General features: G+C 30.5%; 1 protein-coding gene across 4 annotated transcripts in view; it reads right to left on the bottom strand.

Moving 5' to 3' along the window:
- Positions 1–20,218, bottom strand: part of LOC118184797 (inositol polyphosphate 5-phosphatase K-like) — an 84,831-nt gene that overhangs the window by 31,359 nt on the left and 33,254 nt on the right. For all 4 annotated transcript variants that reach the window (XM_035354522.2, XM_035354524.2, XM_085819761.1 and 1 more), the window contains exons 5-7: positions 11,644–11,760; positions 5,641–5,748; positions 920–987 (exon numbers count right to left, since the gene is read on the bottom strand). In XM_035354522.2, the coding sequence (XP_035210413.2) occupies positions 920–987; positions 5,641–5,748; positions 11,644–11,760 (293 nt within the window). The remainder of the gene's footprint in view (positions 1–919; positions 988–5,640; positions 5,749–11,643; positions 11,761–20,218) is intronic.

Below are 20,218 nucleotides of genomic sequence, written 5' to 3'. Positions count from 1 at the left end.
ATTGATAGAGTTTTTCAAAATCTATGTCAAACTAAGATTGCTTTTTTTTGTGCTTAATTTTAAATGATTGATTAAAAATCGAAACCAAGCCATTTGGTGACATTTTTTTTTGGGGGGGGTCACTTGCCAATTTTTAGAATCTATTTTGATCTTATTTCACAGTTTTATTTCAGCTTTAAAAAATTTATTCAACATTTTGATATTAACTGTCTTGTTAATCACAATAAGCGAAGTACTTCCCACGTTTCCGTATACAAATGTGAACTTTGGCTATTTGATAGCAATATCCAAATGATCACATTAGCCATGATAATATTAGGCAGTACCTGTTATATGTTTTAATGTGCATACAATCAGTATATAACTGCTAATTACTGGCTCCTAAATTACAGAAAACTGCTGTAATTCTTGTCAGTTATTGGCACTCTATTTGAAGAAGGCTCCTACAATTAGTTAATTCTATAAGTTCTTAAAATAATAATCTTTTATTATTAAAACTATTGCAGATCACTGTAAAAAGGGGGCTCTTTATTGATGCTCTTAGTGGTTTTCAGTTGCTTATTTACTACAGTTATTAATCAACCCAATTATTGCCCATTAGTTAATAACACAAATGTTACCAATAACTAAACTACTGATTTTAAAAATCTTAGTAAATGCTTAGTAGATTTTTAACAACGTTAGGAGATGCACTAAGTCCTCATTTATTTCTAACTGATGACAGTTACAAGCAAACTACAAACCACTGAATAAAAGAATTATAATAAACATATATGAAAAATACATTCATACATATTTATGATAATACAAAACATATACAAAAATTTATATCATCAGATATGTACCAAGCTATAGAGAACTTTAAAAGCATTTAATATTGTTATATTAACTTATTTACAGAAAAATACAGCACACTTACTCATGAGTAATAATGTTCTCTGTAAGAGGATCTACAAATTTTTGGTGATCAAGTATAGAATTATAATCCTATGAAAGAAAGATTATTTACAGTTCAATAAAACATAAAAGTGTATCACCATTCAAGAACTATTTTGCACTTAATACAGATTTTATTCTAGTAGAACTTTAACCACTTCTAAAAAGCAAACGGAATGTTGAAATTTAGAAGCTGAAACAGAATTCCAGAAAATAGAATGTTAATATTTAGAATACAAAACTATTAAAATAAAATGTTAAAAAAAATATTTTTAAAAAGTTTAAAATTTGGAATGTAGCATTTAAATTTTGAATTACGTTTAAAATTTAGAATATAAAAAAGAAATGTTAAAATTTAGAATTCAAAACCGAAGCTGTATTTTCAAATTATCTTCCCCAACATGCATAGTCTGCAGCACAATCACAATACAAAACATAAACTAGGAAATTTAACAGTCATTTGATTATGTGCTTAGCACACAAGCCATTCATGTTTCCATTTGTTACTATAGTGCACCTGTAACTGGTCCCTTTGATGTAAAAAAAATGTCTAATTTATTTCAACAAATAAATTCTCTGGAATAAAACTGAATGGTACATCCTTGTTAATGCATCCGTTGTTGCTGCTTTAACAAGGATTAAATTTGGTGACATTTAAAATCAATCTGATGAAAACCAGAAAACATTATGGCAACCTTAAAAAACTAAAACCATATTCATTTATAGAATTTAATATGTGCAGTTGCATGGCTGTGCGTGATGCCAAGTTTGGACAATTTTGTGTGTGTGAAAACAAAAATTGCACTGTGTATGTAGGGAGAATGAAGTAATATTTTTTGTCATTTTACATATTGTTGCCACATAAATATTTATCAGCAAACCTTATTAACATATGAAAAGAAAACAGTCAAAAATACAAATTTGAACTGTTAAATAAGGATTATCTGATAAATAACCATTATATCTAGTACATATAATACGATACATTACTGCTACATTATTTCGTGATGAAGATGTAGTCTTTTTTAATGTTCATTAAAATGTCCTACATAAGTTAAATAATTTCTCCCCATGTGATCCATAGTGATATGTTTTTGATTAAAAAAGCATCAGACAATTGCACAAATTTGGCACTGCTCAAATTAAGCATTATATTTGGCACTTACACATTACCCTAACAATACACTCATAACAACTGTCACAAAGAAACATTTAATGCTAGTTATGGATAAGCATGATGTAATAATACACTCATAACATCTGCACTTTCATTTAATGTAACCCCTATTGATTCATGATAGCCATCTTTTATTTTTATGAGAAGGTTATAAATTAACTGTAATTGTATTTTTCCATGAATTTTGAAAAAAAAGTTATTAAATTTTGGGACCTGTCTTCTTAGAAGCAATACAATCATAGAGTTTTCAATCCATCTTTTGTTGTTAAAATTAGAGTGGGAAGCCTAATACCTATTAATTTCATAATATACTCATTGTGGGTGAAAAAGTAATAGATGATTGCCATGTACAGTTTCCAAACTGTAAGATTTTCAACTATTCACTGATATATGAAGTTAATTTGAAATTTAACTTTTTTTAATACAGGGTTCGTAGCCACATTTTAGTTAAAAAAATAAGCACCCTATAAGCACTTTTCAAGCACATTTTAAGGAAAAAATAAGCCCCTGTCTAATTACATTATACACAACTGCATAACCTTAAATTGATATTTATTAAGAGAGTGAGCCTTACCTCAACTATGGAAAGCAACTTTTTTTTTTTTTTTTTTTTTTTTAATTTTAAATGACAGTTCAATTTACAGAATTAGTTTACAATGAGAGAAAAAAAACTATGCAGAACTAAACTATATTACAAGATTTAATGATGAAATTTCAGTTCAAAATATAGAAAATAAATAATAATAAGCCATATTAATTGTATTCATTTGGCACCTAATAATAAATGCAATTTATTTTTTCCACTCATATTAATATTTAAATAATTTAACTTAAATCAAAATTCTGAACATTTTCTAAATTTTCATTGCATAACAGTTTTCCCTTAACATATATTCCAAGCAAAGTAATTTAAGTAAAAAAGAGGCACGTTTCTGAAATCAGAAGATGGGAAATTCCTTAAAAAGGGAATTGCAAAAAAATCATCCTTTAACAGTAAAAGCTTAACTAACTCGCATACTCGGAAACTGCTGAATATTCCATATAGTAACTAGAAAAAGAGGAGTGGGGGAGATTGTAGCCGTTCTTTAGATTTCTCGTCTAAATAAATGATTTTGACATTTTGATATGTGCATCATATAAAAATAGACCAACGGAAGTGAGAAATATTCTGCTTAGAAAGCACAGTAAAACTCTTTTAAGTGTTCATAAACAAATATCAGACTGAACATCAAAATTATCTCTGCAAAATACCGCAAAAGTTATTGCGCAATAAGTGCAGGGTAATTCTTCCATGATATTACGCAATCAGAATCAACAGCTGCCGGCAGTCAGAGAATAAAGAACTAAATAAAGGAAAAGAAAGAGACTTACTAATCTGGGGTGTTTCTGATTCTAATTTTCAACAGACTGTGTTAAATTTCCGGAATAGAATCAATCTTCGCTTAGGTTGGGTAGACCGCAAAAACTTTTAGTCTTATTCAATTCAGATTGGACAGTGACAAAAAAGTCTGCTGCTTTAATATTAGAGATTTTGTGGAGAAAGGGGAGAACCTCCAAACCTCCGTACTGTATAATGTATTGGGGGAAAAAATTATTTTCCCTATTCGATTACTTTCCTTTTATTTAAGCCATTCCGAATATTATTCCTTAGAAAGCTAATCTGTGTAAAAACATACCCATTTTTTTGGAAGTTTATCTATACTTCACCAGTTACTGCAACTATATTATTATAAATATTCATGCATATGCTCATAATATAAGCATAATGATCATAATAAACACGAATATGAACTGACCACACGGAACGAGAATGGTGTGGTGTATTTAATTATGGCAAAGCACACTAGGGCTATCTGCCTAAAGGGAGGGATGCCTTCGTGGAGGACTTTCTAAGGGAAACTGGCTCGTATACACGTTACACATGGGGAAAACCACGAAAACATCCATGCAGCCAGCCCGTTCGCGGGATTCGAACCTCGGACCGAAATACCAGTGTTCAGCGACTTTACCGCTCGGCCGCTGGTGGGCCGGAACGAGAATGCATATTATTATATAAAATAAAATCTTGATAGAAATTCAAACGTGTGTAGTATTTGGGTAGGAGGAAAAGAATACCGAATGTACCGGAATTTTCTACCGTTTTCGCAATTCTTTGACCAATAGAACGACGTGTACCTGTCTGTACTGTGTGCACCATAGGTTACATTAATGCAGAGAAAGGGGGAAAAGCAATTTCCGGGAGTATGATTCACCATCTGACGTTACATATAAGGAAGAAAAGTTGTTTATTTAGTTTCGGCTTTGGTACGGGGAAAAAATGTGCGTTCATTAAAAAAAAGGATTAAAAAAAGCACTAAAAGCAAAAAATAAGAACTAAAAACAAAAAAAAAAAAAAAAAAAATAAGGGCTTTAAAGAAAAAGTAAGCACCTATAAGGGCCTTTATATTTTATTTTCAAATATAAGGACTTATAAGCACTTGTAAGGACCGCTACGAACCCTGTAATATCTGGAGAATTACAAAAGACAAGTTTCAAGGACCACTTTCGGTCTGTTGATCATATATTTGCAATTTCATCTTCTGCTCACTAATTCCATGCACAACGGCAGCAAATTTTCAAATCAAATTTGCTATGGGTCAAGCTTTTTAACCCTTTTCCTCCTGGTAGTCTAAGATTGAAACCACCTATTCGAAATTCTATAGAATATAAGCCAATGGTTTTCTTAACAATCACATGCATAAATATGTAGCACAGGATGCCATCTTTTGTAAGTTTCAATGCAAAATGCAGCATTTCATCAACATCAGCATTTCCTTGGTGAATACCACTTGTAGTGAACTATAATCTTGCTCTTTGTTCACTTTGTAAAATCAAATTTAAATACTGTTTGCAGAAAGACTGGTAAGTTATTTTTCTCAACATTGGTGGCTTCATATATTTTGGCATTTTGCTTATGTGACAGTTACAGATTAGTACATTTTGTTCTCTATGAGAGATAAAGGTTGATCCTTCCAACTGAAAGATTATTTTAATTTCTGTTATGAGGGAATAAACAGCACTGTGAAAGTGTAAACAGGAAAGATATCAGCCCATACCAGAAAATACAAACATTTTGTTCCATCTAAGATTCGCCAACAAGAAGCAGTGCAGAGTTGGACTCAGCCTCAATGATAAGAATTTTTTTCTACAGTATCATCAAAAATAAATAAAGACTTAGAGTTCTAATAATCCCCTCCCCTCATGCTCTATTAATGCCACACTTATTTTACACATTACACATTTTTCTTCTTCTTTTTTGCTTATTTTTTGGTCCCTTATAATTTTCAATCTTCTTCCGACTAGGCTAATGAATGTCAGTTATAATATACTCCTCTTTACACATTGTTATTTGGGATGCAATCTGAGTGGTTTTATTTGTTTTTACTTATATTATACATAAATAAGCTTAATTACATATAAAGCAAACTCAAAATTATGCAGCTATCAAGAACACAAAAAGAGATATAAGATGAAATGTCAAAGCTTACTTCTATTCTTTGTTTAATTTCTGAATCATGAGCAGCTAGGTGACAATTAACAATACAAACTGAGCAGCCATATATAGAAAATCTAATACTGACTCCCCCTTTATTACCCTAAAAACAAAACATATTATAATAAATTTAAATTGCATTTAAATAGCTTTCATGTACAATAAATATTACATACAAGAAATATAGTAGATGATCTACTGCTTTTATTTAGTTATTTTTCATATGGCACCACTAAAATTGGTTGTTTTAATTATTTTTCCTTGTCATTTTAATGCCCATTTGGATATCAAAGCTATTGAATTTTATTTTATGAAGCTACTGAAATTTGGAATACTGCTCCGCAAATGCTTCCAGTTGTTTCAGAGAAGAAAAAGTGATCAGTATTTTGTAATGTATATACATACTTGCCAACCTATGACACTCAAAAATCAGGAGATTTTTCACAATGTTAAAAAGACTTTTTAAATGATGAAAACATAGTTTTTAATAATGAATTAACTTTAAATAGTAATTAATTCTTAAATGCAAGCAACACCAAAATACCTTACACATAAAAAACATTTTTTATTACTTGCATCGATTAAGAAAAAAGAAAACCACTTCAATCAGTTTTCGTACAAATGTTATAAACAGTGGCAGATTTTGCTTTCTTTAAGAAAGAAACTTCATAATTTTGTTCGTAGTAATTGCCACATAGGCCTGCTTTCGCTAATAAAAACTTTTCTAATGTGTCATCACTAATATTAGATCTAAATTTAGTCCTTGTTTTCGCAACAATACTGAAAATTTTCTCACACTCTGCATTATTATGGGGAACTGTCAAGATGGCCAACATAATTCTAGACAGCTCACTATATTTTAAAATTCCATCAGCAGACATTCTGCATTAGCAACTTTTTGGTCCTCTGTTTCCGAAGAAAAATTTTATTTTTCGTTTTTTTTCAACACAACTCATGTTGTCCTTGTGTTTTTGTGTAAGCACATATTTAAGAACATCCGCCCTTCCATCATGCGAAATCGAAAAATCGCAACGACAGGCAGTACACATCATAAATTTATTACATTTCCTTGAGGAAATAATGGAAGGAAAGTCAACTGTGTACGATTTTTGAAACGTACACGAGTATTTCACCTTTCTGGCAGACATAACAAAAGATGATAATTTCTAAAACTATTTCCCTAAGGCACGTATACTCAAACAACTCAGGACAAAATGACCGATATAACTAAACGACATCCAAATAACAGCTTGCTTTGTCCTCATTGGCTAATTAATATATGCCAGATGACACGTAGTGGAGCACGATGCCCCCATTGGAGAACTTGAGAACGACGTTTCTGGATACGTATATGCTCTGCTCTCACTTACAAAGCAGAAGTTATCTAATTCGCAAGGTTTTGTTTTAGATATAACCTAGAGAAAATTCAATTGCTTTCAGACTGCCAAAATCACTTTTTTTTTTTTTGTTTGTTTTTGTTTATATAACAAAGTATTAAGCCAAGTTCCATAAAAATCGTGAGAAATTTTAAGAATAAGAAAAAGTCGGGAGAAATATATTGTAAATCGGGTTGGTGGGAGAGCGGTCGAAAATCGGGAGAGTTGGCAACTCTGTATATAGCTAATAAAGTTGCCAGCTCTGATGAGACAGAATAAAAGATACTATAAAATATACATACACTAATTTCTTTATATTATTATTGTAAATTATTACTACTTTAAAAATTAATGCAATTTTAAAATGAATGTCCAGGTGAACAAACAATTTCTTAAAAACACTGAAAATAATTGGAAAAGTTTTATTTTAGTAATTTAGACAATAATATATTAACTCATTAAACATATAAGATGCATTATTAGAATAAACATTAAAATTAAATTCAAAAAATGCTAGGTAAAAAAATGTAAAAAACTTTAAAAATATTTGAATCAAAATTTTGATTTTCAAAACTATATTTGTTTCAATTTTTTGGCAGACTTGAGAAAATACACAATTTTTAATTTTTTTTTCCCTCCAAAATTCTTACAAACTAAAATATATGATTCACACAGAAAAATTAACACAACAGCATTCACAACGAAACTATCATACTATGTGAAGGGAAAACAAGTGAAATAGACACAAGGGGACGTGAGCTACTCAGAATGCATAGACAGAGCTGGCTCCAAGCCAACAGTATACGTCAGCACCCGTCTCTTTCGCCATTGCCATTGAGATCATGGACAGCAATGATGGAAGGTGATTATCACGGTCAGCGTTGCACAGCGTAGTTCCTGTGGAAGGAAGGGGTACAGGGTAGCGAGATTCATCATTAGCATGGTATCAGTGTGGGGGAACAAAGCACCCTCAAGGCGTACCATATCCCGTTGGTTGGCCAAGTTTCTTTGTTGGCTCTTAGTGGAGTAGAAACTGCAGCCAAAGGTGTCAGCGCTGGACAACCAGCAACATTGCATATAGCAGCAAATGCAGCAGCGGTGTCGGATTTGATCATGGCGAAGAAGCACATAACGTTCAACAAGATGCAGCAAGAGACAGGGCTTGAGCAAGGAACATTGTAGGCGATTATGCATGGTGATTTGGAGATGACAAATGTGTGTGCAAAGTGGGTGGACCTCGGACTAAGACCTTGGACTGTGCCTTGCTTGACAATATGAAGGATGCAGTCAGGGGCAAACATGTTTGAATCTTCTGCCGAATTGCATGCAATTGTCCATAGGCAGTGCTAAAAACACCCCACAGACTGGTTTACCAAAGCCCTTCGGGGCCTCCAGCCAAATAGCAGAAGTGTAATGACATGGGTGGGGATTATTTCTAACTGATGAAGTATTAAATTTTTGTTAATAAATTGTATTCCGCTCTGTGGTAGTATTTGTGTCATTCATTTCTATATGACCTAAATATTTCAATTTTGTTTAAAAAGTTGTTGATTATATGATTATTTCATACTGAACTCACAATGTCCCCTAATTATTTTGAGCAGTATATTTCACTGTGGTAACTATGTATTAGAAATACTCCGCAAATGATATATTTTTTAATTTTTTGCAAATTTTAGCATTAAATTCTTGTTAGGATTATAGCCATTAGTTCCTCATCACATCTTACAGTACCATGTAGATAATGATTATTCTGGTTTAACCCCCTTTGATCAGGAAAACTAATAAGAAAATAATCATCAGCAATAAAGGAACTTTACTAAACCAATTATACTTAAAATTATACAAATTTCATCCTCCCAACTACTATTTTGAAAGTATTTTTTCTAAATCAATTTTATTGAACTGTCTCAACCTACTGTAGATATATGCAGAACTTTTTGTGAACATTTAACTAGTGTTTAATTAGTTAATATTTGTCATTTACATCAATACATAAAGCTATTACTGAGCCACACAGTAGTTTGTAAATTAATTAAGCATTTTATTTTTATCGTATTTAAAAGTACTTTGATAAATAAAAACTTTCCTTTACTACTCAAGATTTGCTTGATATAAAAAAGTGTGAGAAAATTAAAAAATGAAATGAGCATTTGAAATCTTAAAAACCAGAAGTTTTCTGCAAGAAAACTTAAGAAACCATGAGGATTTTAAAGCCACATGGCAATATCATTTCAAAGAACATCAGAATGACTTAAATTAACTTTGTAACAAATGATTTAAGTTCTTGAACCATTTATAATACAATTCTGATACAAAATTTTATTCTAAATTTTATGTTCTTTGGCAAGTTTCTTTTTAAAATTTTCTTATACTTTGATGTCGAGGAAACCCAAGAAATGAAAGTTTTTATTTATCAAAGTACTTTAAATTTCTGTGAAAATGAAATTAATAATTAATGTGCATTGTGTCGATATACTTAGTCATATACCATCTAGTGAAATGAAAGAAAATGAAATGCAAGTAGTAACTGATTAAACATTGCTCAAATCTTCATATAAAAATCTACAAATATCTACAATAGATTAATATAACTGAGATAAAATGAAATCTAATAAGACAAATATCAATAAAGTATAAAAAGACAGACAATTGAGATAAAATTTAATGATTATTTCTAATTGATGTACTATCAGTTTTTTGTTAACAAATTGCATTCCACTCTGTGGCAGCATTTATGTCATTCATTTCTGTACGACCTACATATATAAATAATTACTTTTATAGAAGTTCAACCGAACATCTATTTTGCTTTCACTTCTCCATTTAGTTGACATGATACAGTCAAAAGTCGTTAATTCGGATACCCATAATCCGGTCCTCAAAGCTACAAACTTTCTGCGCATGCGTCCCATTGACGCATGCGCATAGGCGTTTACGCGTGTGCGTAAGACCTTTACGGCTGCGAATATGCTTATGTGCATGCGCATGTTATGTTTACGCATGCGTGTTTAATGTATAATGGACGGTATAAGCTAAGCTAAAATTATCTAATTCAGTTAATGTTGCAGATTGCGTTGTTCCTTAATCTTTGAATTGGATCCCCATTATTATTTTTTGCAGACTGTTAGAGCAATTTTATAAAAGTATGCTTGAACTTTCGATTATGTCAAACAGAATTTCTGATATATATTTACTAATATGTAAAGGATCTACAAAGCGAAAGTATGTTTCGAAATCCAAAATCTGTTTATCAATTTCACACTGCTCTGCGGCGAGGAATGAATTGGAAATTTATCTGTCAGCACTATCCTTATCTTCAGGGCAGATGTTTTTATTTTATTTGGCTTACAATTCCTTACTAAATGTGGTATTTCATCTCGATGTACTCCGTCTTTGATATGATTTAAATCAAGTTCCTCGTCATTATAATTCGCTTCCGATAGTGAAGAAAGTGACACAGAGGTTATTGAAAGCGAAAAAATTTCGATTGACAAATTAGTTGGTATTCTTGACACAGCAATTATAGGACTTGAACAACAGAACTTTTTAACTAAAGAAGAAATTATGTCTGTTTAATAGAATTAAAAAGAAAGTATTATCACATGAAACGAAGCAACTTAAACAACTTACATTGAAAGAAATGTTTAATAAAGTAAACAAATAAATATTAAGCTTTTTCTTTTTGTAAATTTTCATACCCTTTAGATCATAATTGTTCTTTAATTGGCATTTTTATAAGTCATGTACCATTTTCTACTTAATGTTTTGGGTGTTGTAAAATGCTGAGAATTTTTAATAAAGTTTATTTAAATTAGTGTTGCTTCATCGAAAAGTTCATCCAAATTCAAATCTAGCTCTTCTTCTAGTTCTAAATCTTCAATATCTTCCACAATTTTTTCATATGTTGGAAATTAATTATTTAACATATTTAGAATTGAAAATTTGACAAATGCAGAATTTTCATCAAAGTGTTCTAAATAAGTAAGTGCTGAAGAAAGAAATAACAGAAAGTTATTGGTAAATTTTTAAAATTCTGCATCATCTTTTTTTTTTTTTTTTTTTTTTTTTTAATGTAGACGAACTTGAAAGCCAAAAAAAATTCCTCATCACATACTTTTATTGGGTTACTATGCTGAAAGAACTACATCTCTGAGCCGAGATCGCAGCTAACTCTCATCCTCAGCTGGACATCTCTTTTGTGCCAACTGTTCAAATTATAACATGAAATGTCATCATTCGGCAGCTAAATGTTATCATTCAGAGATCTTTAATTTCAAAACAAAGAACATTTGCCATTTTCTTTTTCTTAACTCACGAAAAGACATGGGAAGCTAGTTCTTTCCAAAAAAGGACGTTGGCAAGCTTAACAGCCAACTCAAAAAATAGCCCTTTTATGGCCCATTCCTGCTTTTGTTTTGTAAAAGGAATTTAAATTTAATGAAATCTAAAACTTAATTAAATTAAGTCATTTTTGTCTCAATTATTTGCATTAATTTTTATGTTTAAAAAATTCTTTTAGTGGTGCCATCTAAAAAATAAATAACTGACTAAAAGTGGTAGACTGCATAACATATCATTACCAAAAGCATTATTCTGGCGCATATACAAAACTAACTCACCCACATTCCTCTCAATCCTGTCCTGGTATAACTTGTTTGCAGACCTCTTACATGTGTTACATGCTCTCTCTTGCAAAATAAGTACAAAGCCATTCCTTGGAGTCGAATTTGTTTTAACTGTAAAATTTTATATGTTTCATTAGTTTATTGATAGATTTATATCTATCTAAACAGATATATTAAGAGCCACTCAAAAGTTAGTTACTATAAAAAAAGACTTTATAACAGCCAACATTTGACATCGAAGAACTATATGACAGCATTAAATTTTGGAGTACTTTTTACTTCCTTGTACGAAGTAAAAAGGAAGTATTGTAATCGCGAAAAGTTTCGGGCAGCATATTTCAACGAAAATATCCCATTCCGACCTCTTTCAAATGCAATTTAACGATGTATTTCCGTGATATCTGTATGTAAGGACAGAATAAAACACTCTTTTCCTCCAAAAAAATTATAAAACTGCTTTAAAATGAATTTTGAAGAGAATTTTTCGTGGTGTCTGTATGAACGTATGTACGTACGTACGTATCTCGCATAACTCAAAAATGAGTAGCCTCAGAACGTTGCAATTTTGTATATAGAACTGCTATAACATGTAGATGTGCACCTCATATTTTGGTTGCAATCGGCCGCACCAAACGTATATAAATATATTTATATATATATCCACTCTGTTACCCGGCTCAGTGATCTCAGTTTCTTTACTCTTATATGTTTGTAATTTGTACATTTTTTGCTTTAAAAATGATTGAATTATGTTGTTTTTATCTTCCGGTTAAGGTTTTTATGTCTTAAGTAAATCTGTATGCAATATTTTTAGAATTATCAACAATTTTAAAGTTGTTTAAATGCCGCTAAGCCTTTTTTTTATGGCGGCCATTGATTGTTTACATTTGAAACAGCAGACTAGTGGATTTGTTGCCAAAATAGAGAAACTTAGCTTTGCAACAACAAAGATAACGCCTTCATTTATTATTTATTGCCAATTAAATCAGGCTTAATCCTTTCTGGAATTTTTTCGAGGAAATAAGTGTTTAAGATTTACTTCGTAATTTTTAATATTGAAATTTTGATTTTTTATGTATTTTTGTTTTGTCGCGAAGTGAAAACTGAATTAATTGAATGAGAAATACTCAATTGTCTGTGAAAAACTGTTTCTTTTTTGTTTTGTTTGCTTAATTTCTTTTATACATCGTTCTAGCTTTATTATAGTATTTGAATAGAACATGTGGCAACGATTAGATAATTCTTTAAATGATATAAATTTTGTGGATTCTGAGTTATAATATGAACGAAATATAATACTGTTAAGTAAACCTAGCGCCAGAGTGTCGCTATGGTAAACAAAGTGAATTTTAAAGAATGCATTTATTCTATTGTGGTTTATGCGCTGTCGGCGAAGTAGGTTTAATTCAGTCTAATAAGTTTAAATGAAATGCAAGAAAAAATGTGTAGAATTTAATATTCCGTACAAGGAAGTCATGTGGTGTACACATCAGATTTTTTTTTAATGTAGTGGCCTTGGCAAGAAAAAACAACATTGGTGCAATTCAGGCTCCAGAAAGGGTGATTTGTTACCAAATGCTATAAACATTCACGAAAAAGAAACTGACTAAAGTAAACAATAAATCAGGAATTTAATCAATAACTCTACAATGCAAGTTATTTAGTATATACTTATAGAAGGAATTTAACAAAAATTTGTATTTACTACAGTATTTAATAAAATCAAGCATCAGGGAAGGTAAAATGGATTAAAATGTTTGGATTATGTCACAGATATTGAGGATTATTTTTTAAGAAAAACTGGCTCCTATTGTATTACACATGGAAAAAACCATAAAAAATACCATGCAACCAACTCATTCACCAGAATTTGAACTCTAGTGGAACTATCAATGTTCAGTTATATATTTTTTTATTTATTTTATTTATTTATTTTTTAACCTATTGGCCACTGGTGAACTGACGCAGTGATACATGTACCAAAAGCTGAAGGCAAAACATCAAATTTAAAGCATTAAGCTCCTTAATAATAAAAAGAGACATTATCTGACATTCCTATTTATTTATTTATTTTACTTTTTTATTTAGTTTTTACTTAGTTACTTAATTTTTGAGTGGTTACATGGTCATATCACCACTAAAAAACAATTCTAAAAACCCTCTTTTCACTGTTACCAAACTTGAATTTAAATTACATTGTTGCCAGTTTTCTCTGGATTGATCTCTGGATTTAACTTGAATTTAAATTACATTGTTGCCAATCAGTTTCTAGTTTGAAAAATACTACCTTAATAAATAATTCATATTTATCTGATAAACATAAATAATATTTAAACCAGGCATATGCAATACATGGCCCGCAAAGGCAGATCTGGCCCATGTCCTGATTTCATATGGCTGCAAACACATTTCCAAATATCACTGTCGACTTTCTTTGCAAATGGAATTAATTGAACTACAAGAGAACCTTTTTTTTTAAAAAAACAAAAATCAAAAATATTATGCTGATTGAGTTTTACAAAAGCTGTTTCCAACATAACAAGTTTCCAAATCTTACAGTTTTTGCTGGGGAAAAAAGAATGGTATTTGGAAGCATACTATAAAAGCCAACAACTTTTTTCAAGGATGAAGTTTACGAAATCCAAGAAAAAGGCACAAATCAATGATGTGCACCTGGAAACCACATTGCTAGTTTAAACACGCACAATATTCTCATACTCAGCACGTTGAATCAACTATAAGTTGTGACCGTGACATTAAATTTTTTAAAAATTTATTTAAGAAAATTATTTTATATGTTTACCAATTTTATTATGGGGGTTTATGTGAAGTAATAAAGAGATTAAACTAATTAAGATGTGTTCATTTTTATATTTTCATATAAATAAATGAAAGTACTCTAGCCTCTGTATTTTTTAATTTCTAATCGAGTCCCTGATCTTGCCAAAGTTGAATATGCAAAGTTTAAACAATAAAAAATGACTCGAAACACCCTAAATGGTATAATGGTTAGCAATGCCGGCTGCCATTGGGCCTAGCTTTGAAACTTGAAATAGGCTTGTATTTTGTAAATGTATATAATGTCTATGCAGCATAGGGACACTTCACACATTAGTGAACCTAAGTTCTCTTGAGGTGGGTGATCATCAGATTTCCACACCGGGAGGGGGGGGAAGAAATTGGGAAAGAGTTTTCATATTCTCACAGGTGTAAAATCAGTTGCCCTATGGTGACAGCATTCTAGAAGATGAGACAACTAAACAACTGATGGGTATTGGTCATTTCTGAAGAATCTATAAAGTTGCAAGTGCCCAGAGTACTGATGTAGTCTGGAATCTACCACTTTTATAATCGTAGCCTATAATCATTGAACTCAAAATAACCAAAAGAACTTTGTCAATCCTGAGGACAGTACTAATACTCAAACAATTAAATTAAGCTGAGGAATTTTGAAGCTAAAGATTCTACGTGACATACAGATTATTATTTCTCTGCAAATACTTTGATGTCATCTCAAAGATGAATGGTGCAGATAAGTTAATAAAAGTGATGATTATTCCTTGTCGATGCTACATAACATTCATAGCGCATATGGCCAAACGAGTAATAAAAACAACCCTTTTAAGGGTCAATCTTGCATTTGTTTTATAAAACTAGAAGCAGTTTAAATTTAATGAAATTAAACAACTAATAGGGTATTAAATTAATTAATTATTTGTATTTATTTTCAATTTAAAAAGCAGCAATTTTGTGGCCTCAACTACGATATAAATAACTAAAAGTGGTAAATTGCATTATACATCAGTACTGTGTTTGGCTATGTGAAACAACATAATTAGAAAATAAATATTATAGAATATAAATTTTATAAATAGTTATGCACTTCCACCACTGCAACCTAAATAATATTAAACAAATATGTGGGCTGAATGGACAATCTGAAAACAGCTAGATATTTTTTACAGGCCAGAATTTGGATAGCCCAGAATATACATTTATATATTTCAACAAAATGAAAATTTTTTATCAACAGAAGCAATTCTGATTTATATTTATTTTCTACCTCAAATTTTAAGTTTGGTACTTCCAAGATATTTTTGTTGGTTACACTTTGTAATTCAAATATATTGATAGCTAAATATTAAATTTTCAGACTGATGTTTAGTTTAAATAATTCTAATATCTTTAATTAATAAATAATTTACTTTAATTTAGAATAAAAATAAATTATGAAAGTTTTTAAATTTACAGAGAAAAGTTTTTATGTGGGACAAAACTTGAGAATACGTAATGACAATTTAGTGTCTTTCTCTTAATTATTAATTTTTTCTTCAATGCATAAATTAAAATATACATGTTTTTATGCAAATAAATATTAATTTTGTAGAAGAATAGAAAATTGTATGATGTCCGTGAACTGCACAAAAATTACTTAAAATCATCTTCACCATGGACTAAATTTTTCTTCAATGCATAAATTTAAATATATATGTTTTTATGCAAATAAAAAATTGTGTAATGTCTGTGCAGTGCATAAAAACTACTAGAAATCCTCTTCATCATGGACTGTTGATGTTCATTAGTTAATCTAGTTTTTTTTTTTTTTTTTTTTTTGTATTAATTTTCCACTGTGAAGAAAAGCTGTTCACTTATAAATATACTCCTAAACAATGTGATCATTTATTAGTGCAAAAAATATGTAACTCAGCTTACTTTTTTTCCCTGACAAATAGGATAAATTATTCAAATTAGTATCTTCAAATCTTTGAATAAGATTCATACAGCACTGTAAATTAATTAACTCAGCTGAATGTAAGCTTGGTTTTCAAATAATTAAAATTTTGAAATCTTTGCAACACTGTATTTGCAAATATAAACATAAATGAAATGCATTTACGAGCTATGTGTGGCCCACATGCCGTCACTTTGAGACCCTTGACATACAACACAAGGGTTGGTACATATTTCTGCACACAGAAATTAAGTACTTTTAAGGAACATTAATGAAAAAAAAATTAAGGACCTGTGAACAAATGGGAATTGAAAAAATTCAATTAAAAATATTATCTATGCCTAAACTTCACTTTTGTAATACCATCCTAAAAATAAAATAGATCCGTAAGTAAGATGCATTACTATTAAACATGACCTAATTATCAAAATTATTATTAAGTTTAAGAATAAAATAAACTTTACGAAATTTAACATGGAGCATTATATATTTTACACTTATAAGAGCTGAACATGTTTGAAAGGAGATAAGTGACATTTTATTTACACTTTACTAACAGTTAGTTTTATATTGATTTTATTTTATATCTCATTTTGTCACATACTTGCTCAGTCTAGAGCTTTAGTAAATAGTAAGCAGATTTTATGTCAAGCGGCATAGGTTGAAATGAGAAGTAAAATCATAATCAGCACGATTCACAAATAAAAGACTGGCTGTTGTCACTGCTGCTGCTTGCCTAGAGAGAGACCTGCTGATCAGAACAAACCTGAAAGGGCCTGATAAAATTAGCAGCTTGCATGGTTGGCTAGTTCTGAAAGTTAGCTGGGCTCTGTATGACGCAGTTAGTGTCATAGCTCTGTGTAGAGTTCCAGGGGTTGTCACTCAGTTAATATACTCTAAGGTTCTAATAAGCCACTAAAGTACCAGAGGTGGTAAGTTGTTTTGCATTATTTTAAGTCTCACTAGATGTGAAAAATAAGTTTTATATGAATTTTTTACATTTTTGTGTTTTATTTTGTGACCACGTAGATAATCTTAGTCATTATATGGATTGACATGGCCACTATTAAATTTTATTTATTTCTTAACAATATTTGTTAAAAAAGCTCTATTAAAACCCCAATCTAAATAAATTTCATAGTTTGAAATACATGTAATTTATGACATTGATTCTTAAATGATATTCGGATAATTACACATTAAAAGCTACAAAACATTTATGTTTTGCAGCAACAATACTCAACAAAATATTTATGAGTCTTTTTAATTTGATGCCTTCCCGGACATTTTGGCTAATTTATGTCAATTTCCTTCTCTTTAAGCATCTTTTCTAACAATTAGAAATTTTTTTCAATGCATAAAAGAATGTTCTCACTTGTTTCTACATGTTTTATCTCCTAACCTGTCAACCTATCCATAACGTACCTATGAAGGTTTATTTGATCTGGTTGTAGAGACATCAGGCTAATTGGAAAAGCCGTAGAGATGAAAAATCAGCAATCACCTTCGGCGGGAATCAAACCAAGGACCTCTGGAATACCGGCCCAGCGTGCAGACCACCACACCATGAAGGCATGCCAAGAATGCAGGAGAAATACATTATATACTCTTCCTTTTAAAGGGCGACTGGGGTTTTTAGGGGAACCAATCACCAACTGGGTGAGGAGAATGATCATTTAACACCCTTTTAGTTCGGGTGCCACTGTAGAGACATTAGGTATTTTTGGAAGCAGGCAAGATGAAAAATTAGCAACGCCTTCACCGGGAATCGAAAAACAGAACTCTGGAATACGTGTCTAGCATGCAGACCACCACATCACAAAGGCGGGAGAAATACCTTATATGGTAGTTAAATAGTCCAAAACCCCTCAACAGATATGAAGCAAATCATCGCTATGTCCGAAAGTAACTGCAATGCCAGACAAAGTTTTAAATAAGCTTCTTATTTAAAAAGAACTTTAAAAATAAAGGCATGTTCTTATGCTGACAAAAATCAATTACAGCTCGTAGTGATGTATAATTAAACAAGAAGAATCACATTCAAACTAAAAATATGGACTAGTGGTCAAAAACTAAGCAATTTAATTTCATTTTAAGCTTGCTCAATAACTGTATCATCATAACAACTCAAATGTCAGCAATGGTAATGTAAAGACAAATAATTACAAATTATCAGAGCCGGCAGGTACTAATGGAGGGAGCAAGTGGGAAACACACTCTTGTCTTACACTCCAAAAACCTCAGTTTAAAAACTGTCTATGTAATTTGCATTCTGGTGAGAAAATAGAAATGGAAAATTATAGTAAGGACTGAAATTGTAAACAACTTGGAAATTTACGTAATAATAACTGTACATATCTTTGAAGAATAATTTTATTTTTCTTCACGTATTCAGTTTCTTTCTTCCCAGTTTCCTTTTCATTTTAAAATTTTTGAATTTAATTAAAGATTTTTGTTATTCTAAATAAACTAAATGCAATTAGAATCTATAAAAAAAGCTGCTAATTTTATTTCTTTAGTAATATAGGAATATTCAGAGGAAATATGAAATATATATAGTAAAGTTCGGTTAGAGAGCTGATATGGCATAATTTTTAGAATTTAGTGAGATACTGGACAACAAAGTCTAAAAATGGCAAAAATGTTTAGAATTTAGAACAGGCATCGGAAGCAGAATTTAGAAATTCAGCAGGCAGCAGAATTTAAGATCCACTGCATCAGGAGGGAAAATGCCTAGTGCCAGCTCTGTGTATGACGCATTAAGACATATTAGATTAGATTAATCTTTTAAATTGTCAGTTTTCAATTTCTTCATTAACAAAAGAATTTTTTTCTATAATGCCTGTCCATATGATAACATTAGAAGCATTTTTGATATTTTCCATGCTTGTGTCTAGTGAAAAGTAGAGAAAATAAAGGAAAGATAAAAATGTTAAGATAAAGATTCTAGTATTAGAAGTAAAACATTCAACTATAATGTTTTCAATGTTCTTCCAGACGTTAACAAAAAGTAAGAAATTACGTGTTGTAACAGAACTATTTAACTGTAACCGAACTATTTTATTAAACGCCATCTAGTGGCAGAAAGGAACAATCTTCAGTTGACCTCCAGCCACGACGATGTTAGCTTTCCATGTATTTAGATGTCTCAGTAATTTGAATGTTTAAATGCCTTATTTTTATGCATATTTTGTTTGTACCGGTTCCTGCATGCTCTGTTAATAAATACACTTAGAGTTAGCCTGCGTTAGTGTTAATTAAGGAATGGCTGCATCAGATTGGGGCCCAGAGCACGCAGGAATGGGTACAGTGTTAATACTATGGAGACATTTTTCATTTTGTCACATTTTTCTGAAATCTTCTAGAATTGTGAGTCTATAAATCTTGCCTTCATATCTTTCTAAACTTTCTAAGTTGCAATGTCTAAAATCCTAAAAAAAATTACCCCTACCCAATTCTGTCACAACATAAAGCCAGAAATATTTTGAAGAAAAAAAAAAAAAAAAAAAAAAAAGGAGGGAAAAAGTGTAAAATTAATTTTATAGAGAAAAACAGGGCTTAATTTCTAAAGTTAGATGTGCTGGAGCCCTGTGGAACACCGTCAGGAAAGAGGTACAAAAATAAATAAAAATGACAAATAAAATCATTAATAATTAAAAAATTAAATATTAATTATTAAAATAATTCAATAATTAACACTTAAAGAAATTTAAAAGTTTAAAATATGAAGAGGTAAATTAAAATTTAATAAGCGATTTTTAATATAATTTTATTACTAAAACTAAAAACTTTCAAAATAAAATTTCTACTGAAATTTTGTTCAGGTACATAAAAGAT

Source organism: Stegodyphus dumicola, chromosome 1, assembly GCF_044657685.1.
Source record: "Stegodyphus dumicola isolate Sdum_Otavi_A_Nest chromosome 1, ASM4465768v1".
Lineage (NCBI taxonomy): Eukaryota > Metazoa > Arthropoda > Arachnida > Araneae > Eresidae > Stegodyphus > Stegodyphus dumicola.
The sequence above is the reverse complement of the archived record's forward strand: the minus strand, read 5'-3'. Positions and strand labels throughout refer to the sequence as shown.